Source organism: Scyliorhinus torazame, chromosome 27, assembly GCF_047496885.1.
Source record: "Scyliorhinus torazame isolate Kashiwa2021f chromosome 27, sScyTor2.1, whole genome shotgun sequence".
NCBI classification, from domain to species: Eukaryota; Metazoa; Chordata; class Chondrichthyes; order Carcharhiniformes; family Scyliorhinidae; genus Scyliorhinus; species Scyliorhinus torazame.
The window spans coordinates 29371747-29396444 of record NC_092733.1 but is presented as its reverse complement, the minus strand read 5'-3'; the positions used below and the strand labels follow the sequence as shown (position 1 = coordinate 29396444).

The 24698-nt window shown below is 51.9% G+C and overlaps 1 protein-coding gene across 6 annotated transcripts in view; it reads right to left on the bottom strand.

Annotated features, from left to right (window-relative positions):
- The window catches only part of LOC140403323 (adhesion G protein-coupled receptor L1-like), a 1433961-nt gene that overhangs the window by 166783 nt on the left and 1242480 nt on the right, over positions 1-24698 (bottom strand). For all 6 annotated transcript variants that reach the window (XM_072491182.1, XM_072491186.1, XM_072491185.1 and 3 more), the window contains one exon: positions 13328-14128. In XM_072491182.1, coding sequence (XP_072347283.1) covers positions 13328-14128 — 801 coding nt within the window. The remainder of the gene's footprint in view (positions 1-13327; positions 14129-24698) is intronic.

Here is a 24698-nt window from a genome sequence, read left to right as displayed (position 1 = left end):
AGCACCCGGAGGAAACCCACGCAGACAAAGAACGGATAAAAGTACAGCACAGGAACAGGCCCTTCGGCCCTCCAAGCCTGTGCCAGCCATGCTGCCCGTCTAACATAAAACCGTCTATACTTCCAGGCCCATATCACTCTATTCCCATCCTATTCATGTATTTGTCAAGATGCCCCTTAAACACCACTATCATACCTGCTTCCACCACCTCCCTCGGCAGCGAGTTCCAGGCACTCACTACCCTCTGTGTAAAAACGTCCCTCGCCCATCTCCTCTGAACTTTGCCCCTCGCACCTTAAACCTATGCCCCCTAGTAATTGACCCCTCTATCCTGGGAAAAAGCTTCTGACTATCCACTCTGTCAATGTCCCTCATAATTTTGTAGACCTCTATCAGGTCACCCCTCAACCTCCGTCGTTCCAGTGAGAACAAACCGAGTTTATTCAACTTTCCTCATAGCTAATGCCCTCCATACCAGGCAACATCCTGGTAAATCTCTTCTGCACCCTCTCTAAAGCCTCCACATCCTTCTGGTAGTGTGGCGACCGGAATTGAACACTATACTCCAAGTGTGGCCTAACTAAGGTTCTATACAGCTGCAACATGACTTGTCAATTCCTATACTCAATGCCCTGGCCAATGAAGGCAAGCATGCCGTATGCCTTCTTGACTACCTTCTCCACCTGTGTTGCCCCTTTCAGTGACCTGTGGACCTGTACACCCAGATCTCTCTGCCTGTCAATACTCAAGGGTTCTGCCATTTACTGTATATTTCCCACCTGTATTAGACTTTTCAAAATGCATTACCTCACATTTGTCCGGATTAAACTCCATCTCTCCGCCCAAGTCTCCAAACAATCTAAATCCTGCTGTATCCTCTGACAGTCTTCATCGCTATCCGCAATTCCACCAACCTTTGTGTCGTCCGCAAACTTACTAATCAGACCAGTTACATTTTCCTCCAAATCATTTATATCTACTGCAATAAGGAAAGGTCCCAGCACTGATCCCTGTGGAACACCACTAGTCACAGCCCTCCAATCAGAAAAGCATCCTTCCATTGCTACTCTCTGCCTTCTATGACCTAGCCAGTTCTGTATCCACCTTGCCAGCTCACCCCTGACCCCATGTGACTTCACCTTCTGCACCAGTCTACCATGAGGGACCTTGTCAAAGGCCTTACTGAAGCCCATATAGACAACATCCACTGCCCTACCTGCATCAATTATCTTCGTCACTTCCTCAAAAAACGTGATCAAGTTAGTGAGGCATGACCTCCCCTTCGCAAAACCATGCTGCCTCTCGCTAATATGGCCACTTGTTTCCAAATGGGAGTAAATCCTGACTCGAAGAATCCTCTCCAATAATTGCCCTACCACTGACGTAAGGTAATGTAATTTCCTGGATTATCCTTGCTACCCTTCGTAAACAAAGGATCAACATTAAGTATTCTCCAGTCCTCTGGGACCTCACCTGCCTCTCTCAGTATTCTGGGGTAGATCCCATCAGGCCCTGAGGACTTATCAACCTTAATGTTTTTCGAGACGCCCAACACCTCCTCTTTTTTGACTCAATATGACCCAGATTCTCTGCACTCCCTTCCCCAGACTCATCATCTACCAAGTCCTCTTGGGTGAATATTGACGCAAAGACACGGGGAGAATGTGCAAGATCCACACAGTCACCCGATGTCGGAATTTGAACCCGGGTCCCTGGCGCTGTGAGGCAGCAGTTCTAACCGCTGTGCCACCGTGTTGTGATTGACGAGGGAGTTGAAGGTTAAGGGGTGGCTGGGGTGGGATGCCGGGGGGGGGGATGTGGGAATATGGAGCTGAGGTGACAACCAGATCAGATATTACCTTGTTGAATTGGTGGAGCGGGCTCAGGTGGGTGGGGGTTGGGGGGTGGGGGGGGGCACATGGCCCACTCCTGCTGCTTTATTTTCACAAAGGCAGGGATTGGAGGGGGAACAGAGAGAAACAAGGGCAACTGGTGCTGGGGTAATAGGTGCGGCCCTGCCAACATGCCCCATGATCAGATGGAGAAAGGGGTCCATTGGTTGTAGCTGTGGAAGTGAGCAGGAAGGACGCTGGGATTCAGTCCGTTAATTGGGCATGGCCAATGCCAGGGACATTGGCAGTGGAGCCCTCTGCTTCATGGACCCTAAATTCAGTGGGAATACCTTGTGCACACTTCTGGGGCGCAGACGGAGACCAGGTGGAACGGCAGCTGGTGGGAGGGGGGGGGGTCTCCCAGGCGATCAGAAGCCCCCGGGGGGGGGGGTGGCCTGCGGCAGGGTGGCACCCTGGCGACACTGCCACGCGGTTGACTCTTCCCTGCCCTTCTGACTTGGCCGAGCGAGACCCTCAGCTCCGGGGCAATTAGGGAGGGGGGGGGGGCAACCAATGACGGGGCTCAGCCCCAGCGACGGCCCCACAATCCCAGGGGAGAATATTGTTAAAAAGTGAGGGAAAAAAACTTTTTGCGCTGCGAGCGGCTGGGGTCTGGAATGCGCGGCCTGAGAGTGGGGTGGAAGCAGGCTCAATCGAGGCATTCCGGAGGGAATTGGATTGTTATCGGAAAAAGAGTAGTACGCTGGGCTACGGGAAGACGGAGGGTCGGAACGCGCAGGGTGAATTGCTGCTGCGGAGAGCCAGCACAGGCGCAATGGGCCAAATGGCCTCCAGCACTGTCAACAGTTCTGTGAACGCTCTTGGTTTAATGTTCCATTCAAAAGGCAGCATCTCCGACAGTGCAGCACTTTCTTTGGCATTACACCGGGCATGTGAGCCTGGGCTACATGCTCCACCCCCTGGAGTGCGCGTCCCTGCCAGGAATCCCGTGACAATGGTGTTCCTCTCATTTTCTCTGGAGGTTGGGCTGGCTGGAGTTACGGGGAGAGAGCAGCACGATCCCAGTGGTGCTCTTCCCCCGCTGCAGGAAGTGAGCAGGATAAATTCTGAAGCAGATTTAAAACAAACCCTACACTGGCATGGCTAGCCTGCGATATGATCTTGCCCTGTATGGTGCCAAAGCCAGCTACGAGTTAAATAAACAACCAATCGGTTTTACTGGTGTTGCCCGGTGGACCAGTGTTGGTCAGGACTTTGGCAGCAATTTCCCGTTCTTCCTCCATTGGGGTTTTTGCAATTCTTTACCTCAACTTCAATCTGCTTAACTCTGGTTAACCCCTGCTGTGAAAGGCAGCTTCTGGGCCAGAGCGGCACTCCCTCAGTACTCCACTGAAATTGCAGACCAGCTTTTGAGCCTGGATCCAGGCAGCGGGCTTGAGTCATCGAGCTGGCCGTTGGCAGGTGTGAGATCTGGAACTGTCGCTATGTTGAGCCCTGAGGTCTCCATTAGCTCGCTCGATTTCTTCCAATCAAGCATTTACAAATATATTTCCATTAATCCCTCTCAGCTCGGTGACTGAGTATCAGGTGGATTGGCCCATGCTAAATTGCCCCTTAGTGTCAAAAGATGTGCAGCTTGGGTGGGGCTGTGGGGAAAGAGTGGGGGGAGTGCAGTAAGGTAGACCTTTCAGAAGGTCTGTGCAGAATTGGGCTGAATTGCCTCCTTCTGCACTGCAGGGACTCTATGCTTCCATAAGTCTCCGACTATCAATATTATAATGTTCAATGTTTCTGTGTTTGGTTATGTTAGTCTGTTTAATATTGATGCTCACTGTGCTTGATTGGTTAAGCCTGGGCGTGGACTCAGATAACAGTAAATCAAACTCTTTATGAGGGGATCAGTTAGCTCAATTGGCTGGACGGCAGAGTAGTGATGTGAAGCAACAGCATGGGTTCAATTCCCGTACCGGGTGAGGTTATTCATGAAGGCTCCACCTTCTCAATCTTGCTAGGCAGCATGATCGCACAGTGGTTAGCACTGTGGCTTCACAGCGCCAGGGTCCCAGGTTCAATTCCCTGCTGGGTCACTGTCTGTGCGGAGTCTGCACGTTCTCCCCGTGTCTGTGTGGGTTTCCTCCGGGTGCTCCGGTTTCCTCCCACAGTCCAAAGACGTGCAGGTTAGGTGGATTGGTCATGCTAGATTACCCTTAGTGTCCAAAAAGGTGTGGAGGGGTTATTGGGGATAGGGTGAAAGTGAGGGCTTAAGTGGGTTGGTGCAGACTCGATGGGCCGAATGGCCTCCTTCTGCACTGTATGCTCTATGTTCTAAACTGTACAAATTGCGGGAAGCTGCAGCTATAAGCATGGAGCAGACATTTTAAAACACGGTGCGTAAAACTGTTTGCATAGCTCTGAGATATAGAATGTACAATAAAACTCTTTGGGCTCTCCCACTGATCAGAAGCTTAACTGGACCAACCACATCAGACCACTGGCTACATTCTCTGCTATGATTGGCAACCCTCCTGACTCTTCAAAGTGTCCCCAGCACTTGCAAAGCTCAGGTTGAGGGGTTCCTCACCATCACAGGGCAACATAGGTGTCATGGTAGCCACGAAGAACAAGGATCGGCAATCGATCTCCCTGTAGGTTTCATGGAATATGAATTCTCCTATTAACCGGGCATGAGATTGCCCAGTGAGGAATGAGTTAAACCCCGCTGCTTCAACCCAGACCGGCAAGCTGTAGGTCCCGGGGTTTTACCTGGGTGCTGTAAGCCATGGTCGTGACCTTTTTCGTTATTTCAATAAAGGGATTTGGTGCCGCAAGATTTGTCTTGGCGAAGCTATTACATTGGCGACGAGGATTAAGACAAGATTATCTTTCTGAGAAAGGGGCGGTAAAAAGCAACTTCTCCGTTAGGAGAAAATAAAAATCCTCTCTTCAGTAAATTTGATTCCTGTGATGTGAGCAGAGAAGATTGGGCCAAATACGCAGAGCGCATACAGTTACTTCAGTGAATAATATTGTGGGAGATGAGAAATGGAAAGTAATATTGTTGACAGTATGTGGGTCCCCGACATTCAGCGTGATTATAAAGGTTGACTCACCCAGATGCCCCTGACTCGAAGACTTTCGGCAAGCTAGTTGACTTGGTGAAAAATCGCTACCACCCGAAGCCCTCTGTTAGACTCCAGAGTTACCATTTTAATACGGCGGGAAGAACCTTGAGGCACACCTGTCACCGAATGTTTGGCTAGATTACGGAAATTAGCAGAGCAGTGTGAATTCGGACCATCCCTGACTGAAATGTTGCGAGACAGATTGGTATGCGGAATAAGCAAGCGACGACTCAGAAAAAATTATTGGCCGAACCCAATCTGGATCAAAAACAGGGACAATGCAACTATACCGCATCAACACGACCAAGGTCGCTTCAATGATGATTTGGAGATGGAGGTGGACACGGGGGCTGTGATCTCTGCCGTTGGGGAGCAGGCATATGATCACCTCCAGACTGTATTCAATCCTTGAGTTTAGAAGACACAGCTACCAGACTAGCCACCCACACGGGAGAACCGTCATTAATTAACGGTGCAACCATGTCCCCAGTGACCTACAGGCAACAATCAGCCCGGGTTCCACTCAGTATTGTGCGAGAACATGGTCACCTCATGGGGAGATATTGGCTCCAGTGGATCAGGCGGAACTCGTTGGAGATTTTTAGGCTGGCCGTTGGAGGATTATATGAAGTCAACAGTAAATACCCAGAAGTCTTCCAGGAGGACCTGGAAAAAAATAAGAGGAGCCAAAACCAAGATTTATGTGGACCCCGAGGCGAGGCCTAAATATTTTAGAAATGAAATGAAAATCACTTATTGTCACAAGTAGGCTTCAAATGAAGTTACTGTGAAAAGCCCCTAGTCGCCACATTCCGGCGCCTATTCGGGGAGGCTGGTACGGGAATTGAACCGTGCTGCTGGCCTGCGTTGGTTTGCTTTCAAAGTCAGCGATTTAGCCCTGTGCTAAACCAGCCCCTAACAAGACTGGTTCCGTAATCCCTATAGGAGAAGGTTGTGCGCCTGGAAAATCTAGGTATAATAAGGCCTGTACAAATCGCAGAGTGGGCCACATCCGTTGTCCCTGTTGTTAAACTGGACAAATCAGTCTGCCACTTTGCGGATTATAAACTGACGGTCAACCAGGTCTCCAGGCTGGATAGATACCCCAGGCCTCGAATCGAAGACCTTGTTGCCAAGTTGTCAGGTGGCTAGATGTTCACGAAGTTGGATGTGAGCCACGCTTACCGTTAACTGGGATTAGGCAAGCCTTCCTGCAAGTATGTTACGATCAACACGCATGAAGGGCTTATACGAATAAACTCGTTTTCCTTTTGGTGTCTCGTCAGCATATGCCATATTCTAGCGGATCCTGGCGAGGATTCTTCAGGGGCTACCCAAAGTGGTGGTCTACTTGGATGTCCCCTGGTCACAGAACAAGAGCACTTGGCGAATCCAGAAGAGGTCTTGCGGAGATTGCCGAGAGCTGGGTGACACCTGAAGAGGGGAAATTGCAACCCATTTGGGTTAGCGGGTAGATAACTAAGGTCTACATCCAGTAGAGGACAAGGTGAAGGCCGTTAAGGAAGTACCAACTCCAAGAAATACCAGGATGCCTCCTTGTTGACCTTCTGGCATATACTACTGCAGAAGTACCAAAGATAAGGCAATCCCTCCTAGTCAGATATAGTGTTGGGCCCTGTCACTTGCAGCTTAGAGCACTGTCCTAGAACGTGATACGCTAACGCCGGTGTGTTGAGTCACCTCCCGCAGCCCGGCCCCTCCTGCCAGCATTGGAACAGGTCACGATGGCCCTAAATTGTTGAAAACTTTGCCAGTATGTGCAAGGCAAATAAAGGCCGGGACGCAAAAGGATCTGATGCTGTCCAAATTCAGACACATGGGACTGGATTCCCCGCACCCTCGCGTCGAAATCGCGGCCGGTGCTGGGGGCGGAGAATCCATGTCCCCGCAAGAAATGGGAGCCGGCGCCGGCTCGCCGATTCTGCGGGCCCCGAAAAGCGGCATACTCGGGGAGTACGCCGCGCCGCCTGGGGCCTACCTAGGGCCATTGCCAGAGGCCCGCTCTGCCCCTGACCGGCCGGAGTCCCGACGGCGTGGAACTAATGCGGTCCAGCCTGGTCGGGGCGGACAGATTGGAGGCCAGCGGGGGCCATATAGGAGACCGGGGTATGTTCGGGCGGGGGTTGAGGGTCGGGCGTGCGTCCAAGTCCGCCATGGAGCATGGCGCGGCCACTGGAGGCCGCCGCCGAGCGCATGCGTGGCCTACGACCAGGAGGTGCGGGGCCCGTATCTGCAGCAAAAGCAAAAGAACTTTTAAGATTGGCGATCCGGTTTACGCGAGGAACTTCGGAGATGGTTATAGCTGGGTTCCTGGGATCGTAACGGTAAAGTGAAGGGCCAGGGTAAAGCTGTGAGGAAACACCTGGACCACCTCAGGCGCAAAGAGGTCCGCCCTTGAGCAGGCCCCATGGAGGCGGCCACCGCTAGTGCCCGGCCACAACTCGAAGTTCACCCTACGGCCGTCACCCCGGGGAACGAGGACACAGATTCCGAGATGGAAGCCGGCACTCCGACTGAAGCTGGCCTCGAAGGGGATTCCCCGTCAGTAACCCTTCGACGTTCCCTCCGGAAGTGGAGGTCTCCGCTTCGGTTCACACTTCCAGATCCGGCTCCGCCCTCAACAGACCTCGGACCGACTGCCAAGTGGCGGGAGGGACTTCCTCGGGTACTGAGAGGGGAAACGGACTTGGGCGGGGAGGGTGGGGTGGGGGGGATGTTATTACTGGATCTCCCAGTATTTTCCCCACATTGCGGGATTTACACCGGGCTCAATGCAGCCGGAAAATTGCCAGCGTGGTCTGAATTCCGCTTTGCTGACTGCCCCCACCCCCATACCCCTTAACTCACTTGTCTATCAAAACTCTGTCTAACTCCGCCGTGAATGAAGTCAATGATCTAGTCACCTTCGCACGGCGAGTAGGGATGGACAATAAATGCATATCCAGAGAGCAAATGCGCAAATAAAAGATCAGTTTGAGAGGCGTTCCATTCTCTGGAAATGAGCAGGTGCAACCTGATGGCCTGGGGGCCGGTATGATGTTTCATTACTCTGCACACAATCCACTTTGTTTTTGAAAAGCCTTTACCTTCTTCACAATGCAGCTGGATCTGGGGAAATATATCTTGAGTTTCTTATTGTTCGCAGTGTGAGCTGACCTTTCCAAACACCGGCCACATCACAGGCAGCCAAATCGATACCAATATCAAACCTGGCAGTTTGAAGAATAGGACGACTTCAATGGCCCAATTCTCCACTGCCCCGAAGCCCAGCCCCCACTCTCTGACTCCGGCCTCGGCAAACCCTGCCGTCTGTGCCCAAGATCAATATTTCCCGGAGCTTTGCAATGGGCTCATGACTGGCCTTTGGTGAGTATATTGTCCAGCTCACCTGCCGCCGAATTCGTTCCCTTCAGACTTGTCCCTTCCAACGAAGGCTGGGCCAGTCTCCCACATTCCACCCTGTGCCAACCTGGGGCCATCCAAAACTCTACTGCCCGTGTCTGAATACACAGCCAGTCCCTGGGTGGGATTTCTCCCCCACTCTTCCCCCCCCCCCCCCCCCACCCATCCAGGGACAGGAAATTCACACCCCAGGACAACACATCTTTTCTTAAAATAAACATTTTATGGCATTCTTTTGAAACACATACACGATCCACTAAAATACAAAAGACAACCGCGGCAACAGGTAATAAACCCCACCCTCCCTGCAAACCCCCCCCACCCAAATAAAAATATAAATCAACCCCCCCCCCCCCGCTGATGACTCAATACCCCTTAACGAAGTCAGTGAACAGCTTCCACCTCGAGGTGAACCGTCCTCCGCCCCTCGAATGGCGAATTTGATCTTTTCCAAATACAGGAACTTGGACAAATCGCTCGCCCCTATCCCTGCCTTTGGCAGCTCCGAGTCCCACCAGCACAACAGAATCCGTCTCCGGGCTGTGCGGGAGGCAAAGGCCAACACATCAGCCACCCTCCCCACCTGTACTCCCGGATCCTCCGACACTCCGAATACCACCACCTCCGGACTCTGAGCCACAAAATCATCCGGATATCCCTTCCAAAGCCGCCTCAACCTCGGACACGCCCAAAACATTTGCACATGGCTCACCGGACACCCCTGCCGCCCCCCCGCCCAGCCCCCACACTTATCCTCCATCCCTGGAAAGACCGACTCATCCAGGACACCTCTACGCACCACCTTAAAGCTTACACTAGCACACGACGAGGGCACATTCACCCTCCGCAGTGCTTCTCCCCGCACTCCGGCTGCAACGCCCCCCCTCCCCACCCCCCCCCCCACCTCCTCCCCCCACTTCAACCTGACCTCCTCCAAGAGAGCACTCACCCTCTTGATCAACTCCCCATACATGTCCGCAGCCCCTGCCCTCCCCAAGTTAATCCTTGGAGAGAGGCTGGTTTAGCACAGTGGGCTTGCAATGCAGAACAATGCCAGCAGGGCGGGTTCAATTCCCGTACCGGCCTCCCCGAACAGGCACCGGAATGTGGCGACTAGGGGCTTTTCACCGTAACTTCATTGCGACAGTAAGCGATTATTATTATTAAGCTGATCCGGCAGCACTGGGGTGGGCAGCGTCGGACACGACGGCACCTCTTTCCTAATAAAGTCCCAGATACCGGAACTCATTCCCCTTTCGTAACTGGTACGGCCCCTCTAGCTCCTCCAGGTCTGCAGACCTCTCTCCCGCAGACAAATCCCAAAAGCGTTCTATCCCCACCTGTTGCCTGCTGCCATCCCCGGAACCCGCCGGACCCCCCATCCCGATGCCGATGTCTCCCCAAGAATGCCCTCATTACCCGCGGAGCATTCTCCGCCCACACACAAACCCCCAAATCATCCCATTAGCCCTCGTTGAAAAAAGGACTGGGGAAGAAAAATTGTGGAAGGTTCTAGAATTCAAGCAAAAACTTCGGCAGCACCTTCATCTGCACCGTCTGCACCCGACCCACCAAGGGCAGCACATCCCACCTCTTGAAGTCCGCCTTCACTCCCTCCACCAGCCGCGCCAAGTTCAGCTTGGACAGCTGGGCCCAGCTCCTGCGACACCTGTACCTCAAGGTAGAGAAAACCCGCCCCCACCGCACGGGGCGGCAATTCCCCCAGCCTCCTCCCCATCCCCATGCATTAATTGGGGACACCTCGCTTTCCCCCCGTATTCAGCTGTCAACAAAGCTTTAAGAGGCCCGTTAAATTGTCCGTCCCGTCAGCGACTGCTCTCTCGGCGGGCAGGACCGGAAAATCTACCCCCCCCCCCCTCCCGTGTTCCCCCATCATCCCCTGTGCTCACTGCCCTGCCAACCGCCCCCCCCCCCTCCCCCGACCCCTTTGTCCTCCTTTCCGACACTTGTCAAAACTTATCCCTTAGGCAAAGCTGTTTGTAATCTGACTTAATATCTCCAAGTATCTGCTCGCGTCCTCAGAACCACCCTGGAATATCAGCCTGGAATTAGGGTTCAGGTCTCTGGTTTGAACCTATGCCTGTCTGACCTGATGTGCAGATTAGGTGGATTGGCCATGCTAAATTTCCCCTGAAGGTTAGGTGGGGTTATGGGGGAGAGGGCGGAGGCTTGGGACTAGATAGGGCGCTCTTTCAGAGAGTCGGTGCAGACTCGATGGGCCGAATGGCCTCCTTCGGCACTGTAGGGACTCCAGGATTGTCAATCAAAAAGCGAACTCAGCCTCAAGTCTACTCAATGACCCAGCATCCCCTGCTCTCAGGGGGCGAGAATTCCAAACACTGATGGACCTCTGAGAGAAGATATTCCCCCTCATCTCCACATTAACTGGGAAACAGAGCCCTTACTTTGAAACTGTGCGCGAGGGTAAAACATATTCTCAGCCTCTACCCTGTTCAGCCCCCCAGGAATCTTACATTTTAATAAAGTCACCTCTGGTTCTGCTGAAGTGGAATGGGTGAAGGCCCCAGTTGCTGAACCTTTCCTCGTGAAAGAATCTCTTTATCTCAGGAATCAGCAAAGTGAACTTCTGCAATCTCTCTCCATTTGAATAGTATTCTGCTTTTCAATTCTCCTTTCCAAAATGGACAACCTCACATTTTTTCCCCATATATACCTCCCACCAAACCTTTGCCCACCCACTTAACTTATCCAGACCCCTTGTCGGATCCTTTCGTGGGACGTTTCCACCTTCCCAGATATGGAGCATCCGGTGCCCAGGATGCAAATGGATCAATTTGACCTATTTGCAACCTCCCGCTGGTGCGGGGCGGAATCCAGCCCATTATATTTCATATTCTGTTGCAATAATGTTGTTAAAAACCCTGATTTAAAATGCACCTAGTTTACTAAAGCTTTAATTTATAAGTCACAAAGGTGAGGTAATGACCGATTTTAACCTCTTAGTTGGCTACAGATAAAGGGCTAATGGAGTACTGTTTTGGTTGCTGGAGATTCCTTGGAGTGCAGATAATTTATGAGGGATTGTGTTTAGTCAAAGCTAAGTAGCTCATGGAACGAATTTAGTGGGCTACAGACGATGTAATTAATGGGAGGAGCCAGATCTGCCTGTAGCTTTGAAATGAAAAATGAAATGAAAATCGCTCATTGTCACTAGCTTCAAATGAAGTTACTGTGAAAAGCCCCTAGTCGCTACATTCCGGCGCCTGTTCGGGGAGGCTGGTACAGGAATTGAACCATGCAGATGGCCTGCCTTGATCTGCTTTAAAAGCCATCTATTTAGCCCTGTGCTAAACCAGCCCCTATATAATCTTTATTGTCACAAGTAGGCTTACATTAACACTGCAATGAAGTTACTGTGAAAAGCCCCGAGTTGCCACATGCCGGCGCCCGTTCGGGTACACAGAGGGAGAATTCAAAATGCCCAAATTACCTAACACGTCTTTTGGGACTTGTGGGAGGAAACTGGAGCACCCGGAGGAGACCCACGCAGACACGGTGTCATGAGAGAGTACCTTTAAGAAATGGGTGTTTAAGAAATGTGCCTTTAAGAAATGGAGCTGCTCATGTTACTGGAGTGATGTCAGAGTGTGGGTGGAGCTGAGCTCTACTTCTGCTTTTCAGTTTCAGTTTGAGAGAAGCTTGTGTTTTTCAGTGAGCTGCATCTGAAGTAGAGCTGTACTGTTGATCTCTGCCATCCAATGACTATCTATGGATTATTTGGTGAACCAGAATTGTAAAAGGTCTCAGTATTGAATGTAAACCTAATGTGCTCCTGTTTGAAGGTTTGTTAAGTCTTTTGGATGTTAAGAGGACAGCTTACAGGGTTACTTAGTGTTGTAGTCTTTGGGGTTGTATTTGAATTAATGGTTGCTTAGATGTTCACTGTTTGTTTTATAAAGTTTAACTTGTGTTCATAGAATAGACATTGTTTTGTTCTAAAGAAATACTTGTCCATTTTCTGCTGTACTACACCTGTAGAATGGGCCGTGTGCTCCCCTTAGCACAATCTATTAGAAGTTGTGGGTCAGGTGAACTCCATGATACACTTTGGGGTTCTCCAAACCCTGACCCAAAACGGGGAGAACGTGCAGACTCCGCACAGACAATGACCCAAGTCGGGAATCGAACCTGGGCCCTGGCGCTGTGAAGCAACAGTGCTGACCACTGTGCTACCCTGCCGCTCATAAGTTATAGGATTTTAAGTTGATCGTCAAGTTTTGGAAAATGCTGCTAGGTTGAGCAGAAGTGGATTGAATCTGCTCTTGAAAGGAACTCACTCCAAAGGTCTGCACCGATTTTGTAACCTGTTTTGTTAACTTTGTTTATAAGTGACATTTGAACTGTATTGGATTGTTTAATTGGAGTTAGGTATGGATGGTAAATTCAAGTTTTCTTTTGTGTTTCAGAACTGTTTAACTGATAATTGTAAAGCTATTTTTTTGATGTTAACGTGGTTAATTCTGTGTTTAAATTAAAGTTTGGTTTAATATAAGGTATCTATTGATCAGAGTCACCACTCCTGGGGTGAAGTATCCTTTTCTCACAGTTTTACAAAATAAAACAAGTTAACATAACTTGGGGCCTGGTCTGGTGTCCTAACAAACGTTGGTGCGTTTGGAAGGATTTGACCCACTCAACCTGTTTGGCCGCGTTAAGAAACCACCATCCTCGGCCTTCAAGTGCTGGGGTGAGGTTCGAACCCAGAGTTTCTGACTCAGAGGCAGGGATGCTAACCCACCGCTGTGCCACAAGATTAAAATGCACGTTCATATCACACCCATTCCAAAATAATTGTTTAACGAATCCCAAACCCTGCAATCCGGCGCTGTGAATTAGAATGAGTTCCCTGAGGTGCGACATGCTTTGAGTACGAGGAGCAGGGCCTACCTGTGGTCGGGTCGGGGGGTCCAAACTCTAGCGAGTACCTCAGCACAAAATGGTTGTTCCAGACGTATAGCTGATTGTCGCGGGGATTGTAGTCCACGGACGAGACGTACTGGTAGGGATTGGGGAAGGCGATGGACACGGGCTCCTCCCGGTTCAGGTTGGTGTTGAAGGCAAAATCGATGGTGTTGCCGATGACCTCGCTGTCGTCCTCCTTGGACACGGAGCGCACGGCGTAGAGGACGCCGCAGACCATGAAGGCGTTGGAGGCTGAGCGCTTGTCGTACACTGTCTCCCAGGTGCCCTCGAAGCGCAGGGTGTAGGGGTTGAGCTGGCTCACCACCAACTTGCCGTTGTTCTGCTCGGTGGCGTAGATGGCCCACAGCCCGTTCTCGTCCACGGCCAGGTCGATGTCGGTCTTGCCCCCCCAGCGGTAGGGCGAGGTGTCGTGGTAGTTGGCGCCGCCGATGATGGCCTCGCCGCTCTTGATGCGGGTGCGCAGGTCGAACTTCACCACGTTGCGCGTCCTCTCCTTGTTGTAGAAGACGGCGCCGTCGTACACCACGAAGCCGGTGCCGTCCACGCGGTGGGGCAGGCGGTAGGAGGTGGTCGGCCGGCCGGCTGTGTAGTCCACCCACGAACCGTACTCTGTCAGCGTGTCGGTGCGGTACGGGATCCACGGCATGTAGTAAATGCGGTCACCGGCTTGAAGAGGATCCTTACACCAAGCCCCTGCCTCGTGCTCCGATTCGAAGACATTGGTCGGCTCAAAGACTTTTCGTAACGTCCCAGGACAGACGAATACTACAGAGCAAGTGGGATAGAGACACAAACTGATCACTTTTATTCTTATCACAGCATGCATGATATATATATATATATATTATTATCAAACAGTCAGACATGATTTGATATTTGATTCATTGACAGACCCAGTCTGTTCTGACCTAATGTTTTGCAATCCAATCATGAGCTGGTATTCTGACCATCATTCACTCGGGAGAGTTGAATGAATTATCCGCTGTTTTGATTGTCTAGATTGCCCCCAGGTGTGAGGCTGCTCTGCTTCATCAACATCGTTTGCCAAGTCCAGGGTCCGAGTCCAGCCCTTTCAGACCCAACCTGTAGCCTGGAGTGAATGAATAACAGACTGGCACTATATCCCTGGGCAATGCGCCGTCTCCCCTCCCAGCGCCCGGGTAGAGAAGCTGGTGATGGAGACACGGAGGGGGAGCGGGGTGGGGGGGTTGGGCCTAATGTGAACTGCAGGCCATGACGCAAAACGGCTGGAGTGACTGCCGGTGAAATGCCCTGAATGATTTGTTCACCAATCAACTTTGCTCCGTCGACCGATCTTTCCTTTAGTTAAGGCAGGCGGCAGGGGGAATTTGGGCCTCTTCAGCGGCAGTCACCTCAACATCGATAGCCTCACATAATCGCTCGAGGGGAAATAAACCCTGCCGTGTGACGGAGCGATGTCTTAAGTGCCCTCCCCCACCGGGGTGAAGGGGAGGAAAGGTCAGCTTACACCCCCTCCCCCGATCGGAACCCAGCAATTATACCCTCCCCCCCTCCCCCCAGACCGTGTGTGACGATGGGTGAGAATGGGAATGGGATGCCTCCCGCCAGGGAGCTCGGCCGTTTAAAAATCTGTCGACAGTCTCTCCACTCGCTGTTGGGGAGACCACCTTAATTCCGACACGGAGTGAGCTGCAGATCCCAGTGGGAAATAAGGCAGCAAAAGAACAAAAACTGAATCAATGGAGCATATTTTAATGGGGCAACAGCGTGACGGAGAGATTGAGTGACGGGGTAACAGACATTAATAAAATTGCAGCCTGGTGGATGTATCATTGGCAAATGCCCTTCAGTGTAGACAGATGTGAGGTCGTAGGCTGAGGTAAGATGACTAAGTAAATTCACATAAGTCCTTGCAAAATACATGTCTAAATGAGGTAGAGGAGCTGAGAGATCTAGAAGTACAAATACACAAATCATTAAAAGTAGCAAAACACAGGTTAACAAGACCAGAAGAGGAAGAAACCAAGCCACTGGGGGGCAAATCTCTGGCAGGGGAGCATTGAAAATCAGAGAAGATCTGTTAAATATCACTACAAAAAGAGAGAGCTTTTCATTTGAGCTGATCCGGACAAATGCAGGAATACCAAATTTCAAACAATCGGCAACGATATACACAGGAGGGAAGGGTGCGGATTGGTCGACAAGTTGTCTCTGACTGGCCGTTGCGTTGCCATGGAGAATGCTCTTGGCCGATCGGACTTGACTGACTGACCAATCAGCTCCCCTTTTCTCCGGTGGTCCAAGCCACGATGGTGTGAAATTTAACACTCTGACCAGAGGCGTGTAGGACTAAAAGCATCGGCAACATCGTCTCTCTTCACGGGGAGATTCAAGTTAAGTTAAATAAATTTCGTGTGAGCGCACTTGGGATTTCCCTGGTGCCAACGGCACTGGAGAAGGTGCGAACATTTTCATGATTGGAATAATATCAGAGGCGAGGGGTTATGCGTAACTGGCAGGTTAGAGAAGGCTGCTCTTCTCTCCAGTGAACGGAAACTGAGGAGGTGACCGGTTCAAGATCTTTGATGTCCACTGCGCGGACAAAAGAAGAATATGTTTCCACTTACGGGTGAATCTCCAACTGAGGTGAGGGAACATAAATATTCAACAGTAACTCAGGAGAAATGTTTGTTTGTTGAATGAACACACTACCGCAGGGTAGGGGCATCGATCGATGACAAAGAAGTTGATCACAATGTCTTGGTCTCACACATTAACAGGCCAAATGACACTCTCTGATATTAATCATATGGAAAGGCGGAAATGTCCCGAATAACAGCCAACTTACAGACTAAATCACACGCATTTGACCGGCCAATTTCCAACAATGATCTTTCACTTCCAGTAGATCAAATGATGCAGGGTTGTGAGGACAGTCCACGCATTGTATACTGGTGGTCACTGAGAGAGTGATGGTCAGTGTGAGAGTGATGGTCAGTGTGAGAGTGATGGTCAGTGTGAGGGTGATGGTCAGTGTGAGGGTGATGGTCAGTGTGAGGGGGATGGTCAGTGTGAGGGTGATGGTCAGTGTGAGGGGGATGGTCAGTGTGACAGTGTCAGTGCGAGGGTGATGGTCAGTGTGAGAGGGTCAGTGTGAGGGTGATGGTCAGTGTGAGGGTGATGGTCAGTGTGAGATAGTCAGTGTGAGGGTGATGGTCAGTGTGTGGGTGATGGTCAGTGTGAGGATGATGGTCAGTGTGAGGATGATGGTCTGTGCTAGGGCGATGGTCAGTGTGGGTGGGTCAGTGTGAGGGTGATGGTCAGTGTGAGAGTGATGGTCAGTGTGAGACTGATGGTCAGTTTGAGGGTGATGGTCAGTGTGAGAGTGATGGTCAGTGTGAGGGTGATGGTCAGTGTGAGACTGATGGTCAGTTTGAGGGTGATGGTCAGTGTGAGAGTGATGGTCAGTGTGAGGGTGATTATCAGTGTGAGAGGGTCAGTGTGAGGGTGATGGTCAGTGTGAGAGGGTCAGTGTGAGGGTGATGGTCAGTGTGAGAGTGATAGTCAGTGTGAGAGGGTCAGTGTTAGGGTGATGGTCAGTGTGAGAGGGTCAGTGTGAGGGTGATGGTCAGTGTGAGGATGATGGTGAGTGTTAGGGCGATGGCCAGTGTGAGAGGGTCAGTGTGAGGGTGATGGTCAGTGTGAGAGGGTCAGTGTGAGAGTGATGGTCAGTGTGAGGGTGATGGTCAGTGTGAGAGGGTCAGTGTGAGAGTGATGGTCAGTGTGAGTGTGATGGTCAGTGTGAGGGTGATGGTCAGTGTGAGAGGGTCAGTGTGAGAGTGATGGTCAGTGTCAGGGTGATGGTCAGTGTGGGGATGATCAGTGTCAGGGTGCTGGTAAGTATAAGGGTGATGGTCATTGTGAGGGTGATGGTCAGAGTGAGAGAGATGGTCAGTGTGAGAGTGATGGTCAGTGTGAGGGTGATGGTCAGTGTGGGGATGATGGTCAGTGTGAGGGTGATGGTCAGTGTGAGGGTGATGGTCAGTGAGAGAGGGTCAGTATGAAGGTGATGGTCAGTGTGAGAGGGCCAGTGTGAGAGTGATGGTCAGTGTGAGGTTGATGATCAGTGTGAGAGGGTCAGTGTGGGGGTGATGGTCAGTGTGAGAGGGTCAGTGTGAGGGTGATGGTCAGTGTGAGAGTGATGGTCAGTGTGATGGTGATGGTCAGTGTGGGAGGATGATGGTCAGTGTGAGGAAGATGGTCAGTGTTAGGGCGATGGTCAGTGTGAGAGGGTCTTTGTGAGGGTGATGGTCAGTGTGAGGATGATGGTCAGTGTTAGGGCGATGGTCAGTGTCTGAGGGTCAGTGTGAGGGGGATGGTCAGTGTGAGAGGGTCAGTGTGAGGGTGATGGTCAGTGTGAGGAGGTCAGTGTGAGCGTGATGGTCAGTGTGAGAGTGATGGTCAGTGTGAGCGTGATGGTCAGTGTGAGAGGGTCAGTGTGAGAGTGATGGTCAGTGTGAGAGTGATGGTCAGTGTGAGGGTGATGGTCAGTGTGAGGGTGATGGTCAGTGTAAGGGTGATGGTCAGTGTGAGAGGGTCAGTGTGAGAGTGATGGTCAGTGTGAGAGTGATGGTCAGTGTGAGGGGGATGGTCAGCGTGAGAGGGTCAGTGTGAGAGGATCAGTGTGAGGGTGATGGTCAATGTGAGGTTGATGGTCAGTGTGAGAGGGTCAGTGTGAGGCTGATGGTCAGTGTGAGAGGGTCAATGTGAGGGTGATGGTCAGTGTGAGGTTGATGGTCAGTGTGAGAGGGTCAGTGTGAGGGTGATGGTCAGTGTGAGGTTGATGGTCAGTGTGAGAGGGTCAGTGTGAGGCTGATGGTCAGTGTGAGAGGGTCAATGTGAGGGTGATGGTCAGTGTGGGGATGATGGTCAGTGTGAGGGTGATGGTCAATGTGAGATGGTCAATGTGACGGTGATGGTCAGTTTGAGAGTAATGGTCAGGGTGAGAGTGATGGTCAGCGTGAGGGTGATGGTCAGTGTTAGGGTGCTGGTCAGTATGAGAGGGTTAGTGTGAGGGTGGTGGTCAGTGTGAGAGGGTCAGTGTGAGAGTGATGGTCAGTGTGAAAGTGATGGTCAGTGTGAGAGGATCAGTGTGAGAGTGATGGTCAGTGTGAGAGTGATGTTCAGTGTAGGGGTGATGGCCAGTGTGAGAGGGTCAGTGTGAGCGTGCTGGTCAGTGTGAGAGTGATGGTCAGTGTGAGAGTGATGGTCAGTGTGAGAGTGATGGTCAGTGTGATAGTGATGGTCAGTGTGAGGGTGATGGTCAGTGTGAGAGTGATGGTCAGTGTGAGGGTGATGGTCAGTGTGAGAGTGATGGTCAGTGTGAGGGTGATGGTCAGTGTGAGGATGATGGTCAGTGTAAGGATGATGGTCAGTGTGAGGGTGATAGTCAGTGTGAGAGTGATGGTCAGTGTGAGGGTGATGGTCAGTGTGAGACTGATGGTCAGTGTGAGGGTGATGATCAGTGTGAGAGGGTCAGTGTGAGGGTGTTGGTCAGTGTGAGAGGGTTAGTGTGAGGGTGATGGTCAGTGTGAGGGTGATGGTCAGTGTAGGAGAGTCAGTGTGAGGATGATGGTCAGTGTGAGGAAGATGGTCAGTGTGTGAGGGTCAGTGTGAGGGGGATGGTCAGTGTGAGAGGGTCAGTGTGAGAGTGAGGTTAATGTGAGAGTGATGGTCAGTGTGAGAGTGATGGTCAGTGTGAGGGTGATGATCAGTGTGAGAGGGTCAGTGTGGGGGTGATGGTCAGTGTGAGAGGGTCAGTGTGAGGGTGATGGTCAGTGTGAGAGTGATGGTCAGTGTGAGAGTGATGGTCAGTGTGATGGTGATGGTCAGTGTGGGAGGATGATGGTCAGTGTGAGGAAGATGGTCAGTGTTAGGGCGATGGTCAGTGTGCGGGTCAGTGTGTGAGGGTCAGTGTGAGGGGGATGGTCAGTGTGAGAGGGTCAGTGTGAGGGTGATGGTCAGTGTGAGAAGGTCAGTGTGAGCGTGATGGTCAGTGTGAGAGTGATGGTCAGTGTGAGCGTGATGGTCAGTGTGAGAGGGTCAGTGTGAGAGTGATGGTCAGTGTGAGGGTGATGGTCAGTGTGAGAGGATCAGTGTGAGAGTGATGGTCAGTGTGAGGGTGATGGTCAGTGTGAGAGGATCAGTGTGAGGGTGTTGGTCAGTGTGAGAGGGTCAGTGTGAGAGTGATGGTCAGCGTGAGGGTCATGGTCAGTGTGAGGGTGATGGTCAGAGTGAGAGTGATGGTCAGTGTGAGGGTGATGGTGAGTGTGAGGGTGATGGTCAGAGTGAGAGTGATGGTCAGTGTGAGGGTGATGGTGAGTGTGAGGGTGATGGTCAGTGTGAGAGGGTCAGTGTGAGGGTGATGGTCAGAGTGAGAGTGATGGTCAGTGTGAGGGTGATGGTGAGGGTGATGGTCAGTGTGAGAGGGTCAGTGTGAGGGTAATGGTCAGTGTGAGGTTGATGGTCAGTGTGAGAGGGTCAGTGTGAGGCTGATGGCCAGTGTGAGAGGGTCAGTGTGAGTATGATGGTCAGTGTGAGGGTGATGGTGAGTGTGAGGGTGATGGTCAGTGTGAGCGGGTCAGTGTGAGGGTGATGGTCAGTGTGAGGTTGATGGTCAGTGTGAGAGGGTCAGTGTGAGGCTGATGGTCAGTGTGAGAGGGTCAGTGTGAGAGTGATGGTCAGTGTGAGAGGGTCAGTGTTCGGGCGATGGTCAGTGTAAGAGGGTCAAAGTGAGGGTGATGGTCAGTGTGGGGATAATGGTCAGTGTGAGGGTCATGGTCAGTGTGACAGGGTCAGTGTGAGAGTGATGGTCAGTGTGAGGTGATGGTCAGCGTGAGGTGATGGTCAGCGTGAGGGTGATGGTCAGTGTGAGGGTGATGGTCAGTGTGAGAGGATCAGTGTGAGAGTGATGGTTAGGTTGAGAGTGATGTTTAGGTTGAGAGTGATGTTCAGTGTGAGGGTGATGGTCAGTGTGAGAGTGATGGTCAGTGTGAGAGTGATGGTCAGTGTGAGGGTGATGGTCAGTGTGAGAGGGTCAGTGTGAGGGTGATGGTCAGTGTGAGAGTGATAGTGTGAGAGGGTCAGTGTTAGGGTGATGGTCAGTGTGAGAGGGTCAGTGTGAGGGTGATGGTCAGTGTGAGGATGATGGTGAGTGTTAGGGCGATGGCCAGTGTGAGAGGGTCAGTGTGAGGGTGATGGTCAGTGTGAGAGGGTCAGTGTGAGAGTGATGGTCAGTGTGAGGGTGATGGTGAGTGTGAGCGTGATGGTCAGTGTGAGAGGGTCAGTGTGAGAGTGATGGTCAGTGTGAGGGTGATGGTCAGTGTGAGGGTGATGGTCAGTGTGAGAGGGTCAGTGTGAGAGTGATGGTCAGTGTGAGGGTGATGGTCAGTGTGACGGGATGATCAGTGTCAGGGTGCTGGTAAGTGTGAGGGTGATGGTCATTGTGAGGGTGATGGTCAGAGTGAGAGAGATGGTCAGTGTGAGAGTGATGGTCAGTGTGAGGGTGATGGTCAGTGAGAGAGGGTCAGTGTGAGAGTGATGGTCAGTGTGAGGGTGATGATCAGTGTGAGAGGATCAGTGTGGGGGTGATGGTCAGTGTGAGAGGGTCAGTGTGAGGGTGATGGTCCGTGTGAGAGTGATGGTCAGTGTGATGGTGATGGTCAGTGTTAGGGCGATGGTCAGTGTGAGAGGGTCAGTGTGAGAGGGTCTTTGTGAGGGTGATGGTCATTGTGAGGATGGTGGTCAGTGTTAGGGCGATGGTCAGTGTCTGAGGGTCAGTGTGTGGGGGATGGTCAGTGTGAGAGGGTCAGTGTGAGGGTGATGGTCAGTGTGAAAGTGATGGTCAGTGTAGGGGTGATGGTCAGTGTGAGGTGATGGTCAGCGTGAGGGTGATGGTCAGTGTGAGGGTGATGGTCAGTGTGAGAGGATCAGTGTGAGAGTGATGGTTAGGTTGAGAGTGAAGTTCAGTGTGAGGGTGATGGTCAGTGTGAGAGTGATGGTCAGTGTGAGGGTGATGGTCAGTGTGAGAGGGTCAGTGTGAGGGTGATGGTCAGTGTGAGAGTGATAGTCAGTGTGAGAGGGTCAGTGTTAGGGTGATGGTCAGTGTGAGAGGGTCAGTGTGAGGGTGATGGTCAGTGTGAGGATGATGGTGAGTGTTAGGGCGATGGCCAGTGTGAGAGGGTCAGTGTGAGGGTGATGGTCAGTGTGAGAGGGTCAGTGTGAGAGTGATGGTCAGTGTGAGTGTGATGGTCAGTGTGAGGGTGATGGTCAGTGTGAGAGGGTCAGTGTGAGAGTGATGGTCAGTGTGAGGGTGATGGTCAGTGTGACGGGATGATCAGTGTCAGGGTGCTGGTAAGTGTGAGGGTGATGGTCAGTGTGAGGGTGATGGTGAGTGTGAGCGTGATGGTCAGTGTGAGAGGGTCAGTGTGAGAGTGATGGTCAGTGTGAGAGTGATGGTCAGTGTGAGTGTGATGGTCAGTGTGAGGGTGATGGTCAGTGTGAGAGGATCAGTGTGAGAGTGATGGTCCGTGTGAGAGTGATGTTCAGTGTAGGGGTGATGGCCAGTGTGAGAGGGTCAGTGTGAGCGTGCTGGTCAGTGTGAGTGTGATGGTCAGTGTAAGAGTGATGGTCAGTGTGAGGGTGATGGTCAGTGTGAGAGTGATGGTCAGTGTGAGGGTGATGGTCAGTGTGAGATAGTCAGTGTGAGGGTGATGGTCAGTGTGAGGGTGATGGTCAGTGTGAGGGTGATGGTCAGTGTGAGGATGATGGTCAGTGTGAGGATGATGGTCAGTGTGAGGATGATGGTCAGTGTGAGGGTGATGGTCAGTGTGAGGGTGATGGTCAGTGTGAGGGTGATGGTCAGTGTGAGACTGATGGTCAGTGTGAGGGTGATGATCAGTGTGAGAGGGTCAGTGTGAGGGTGTTGGTCAGTGTGAGAGGGTTAGTGTGAGGGTGATGGTCAGTGTGAGGGTGATGGTCAGTGTAGGAGAGTCAGTGTGAGGATGATGGTCAGTGTGAGGAAGATGGTCAGTGTGTGAGGGTCAGTGTGAGGGGGATGGTCAGTGTGAGAGTGATGGTCAGTGTGAGAGTGATGGTCAGTGTGAGAGTGATGGTCAGTGTGAGGGTGTGGTCAGTGTGAGAGTGATGGTCAGTGTGAGGGTGATGATCAGTGTGAGAGGGTCAGTGTGGGGGTGATGGTCAGTGTGAGAGGGTCAGTGTGAGGGTGATGGTCAGTGTGAGAGTGATGGTCAGTGTGAGAGTGATGGTCAGTGTGAGGGTGTGGTCAGTGTGAGAGTGATGGTCAGTGTGAGGGTGATGATCAGTGTGAGAGGGTCAGTGTGGGGGTGATGGTCAGTGTGAGAGGGTCAGTGTGAGGGTGATGGTCAGTGTGAGAGTGATGGTCAGTGTGAGAGTGATGGTCAGTGTGAGAGTGATGGTCAGTGTGAGAGTGATGGTCAGTGTGATGGTGATGGTCAGTGTGTGAGGAAGATGGTCAGTGTTAGGGCGATGGTCAGTGTGCGGGTCAGTGTGAGAGGGTCTGTGCGAGGGTGATGGTCAGTGTGAGGATGATGGTCAGTGTTAGGGCGATGGTCAGTGTGTGAGGGTCAGTGTGAGGGGGATGGTCAGTGTGAGAGGGTCAGTGTGAGGGTGATGGTCAGTGTGAGAAGGTCAGTGTGAGCGTGATGGTCAGTGTGAGAGTGATGGTCAGTGTGAGCGTGATGGTCAGTGTGAGAGGGTCAGTGTGAGAGTGATGGTCAGTGTGATGGTGATGGTCAGTGTCGGAGGATGATGGTCAGAGTGAGGAAGATGGTCAGTGTTAGGGCGATGGTCAGTGTGAGAGGGTCAGTGTGAGAGGGTCTTTGTGAGGATGATGGTCATTGTGAGGATGGTGGTCAGTGTTAGGGCGATGGTCAGTGTCTGAGGGTCAGTGTGTGGGGGATGGTCAGTGTGAGAGGGTCAGTGAGAGGGTGATGGTCAGTGTGAAAGTGATGGTCAGTGTAGGGGTGATGGTCAGTGTGAGGTGATGGTCAGCGTGAGGGTGATGGTCAGTGTGAGGGTGATGGTCAGTGTGAGAGGATCAGTGTGAGAGTGATGGTTAGGTTGAGAGTGAAGTTCAGTGTGAGGGTGATGGTCAGTGTGAGAGTGATGGTCAGTGTGAGGGTGATGGTCAGTGTGAGAGGGTCAGTGTGAGGGTGATGGTCAGTGTGAGAGTGATAGTCAGTGTGAGAGGGTCAGTGTTAGGGTGATGGTCAGTGTGAGAAGGTCAGTGTGAGGGTGATGGTCAGTGTGAGGATGATGGTGAGTGTTAGGGCGATGGCCAGTGTGAGAGGGTCAGTGTGAGGGTGATGGTCAGTGTGAGAGGGTCAGTGTGAGAGTGATGGTCAGTGTGAGGGTGATGGTGAGTGTGAGAGTGATGGTCAGTGTGAGGGTGATGGTGAGTGTGAGCGTGATGGTCAGTGTGAGAGGGTCAGTGTGAGAGTGATGGTCAGTGTGAGTGTGATGGTCAGTGTGAGGGTGATGGTCAGTGTGAGAGGGTCAGTGTGAGAGTGATGGTCAGTGTGAGGGTGATGGTCAGTGTGACGGGATGATCAGTGTCAGGGTGCTGGTAAGTGTGAGGGTGATGGTCAGTGTGAGGGTGATGGTGAGTGTGAGCGTGATGGTCAGTGTGAGAGGGTCAGTGTGAGAGTGATGGTCAGTGTGAGTGTGATGGTCAGTGTGAGGGTGATGGTCAGTGTGAGAGGATCAGTGTGAGAGTGATGGTCCGTGTGAGAGTGATGTTCAGTGTAGGGGTGATGGCCAGTGTGAGAGGGTCAGTGTGAGCGTGCTGGTCAGTGTGAGTGTGATGGTCAGTGTAAGAGTGATGGTCAGTGTGAGAGGGTCAGTGTGAGAGTGATGGTCAGTGTGATGGTGATGGTCAGTGTGAGAGTGATGGTCAGTGTGAGAGTGATGGTCAGTGTGAGGGTGATGGTCAGTGTGAGGGTGATGGTCAGTGTGAGAGTGATGGTCAGTGTGAGGGTGATGGTCAGTGTGAGATAGTCAGTGTGAGGGTGATAGTCTGTGTGAGAGTGATGGTCTGTGTGAGAGTGATGGTCAGTGTGAGGGTTATGGTCAGTGTGAGGATGATGGTCAGTGTGAGGATGATGGTCAGTGTGAGAGGGTCAGTGTGAGAGTGATGGTCAGTGTGAGGGTGATGGTCAGTGTGAGAGTGATGGTCAGTGTGAGGGTGATGGTCAGTGTGAGGGTGATGGTCAGTGTGAGATAGTCAGTGTGAGGGTGATGGTCAGTGTGAGGG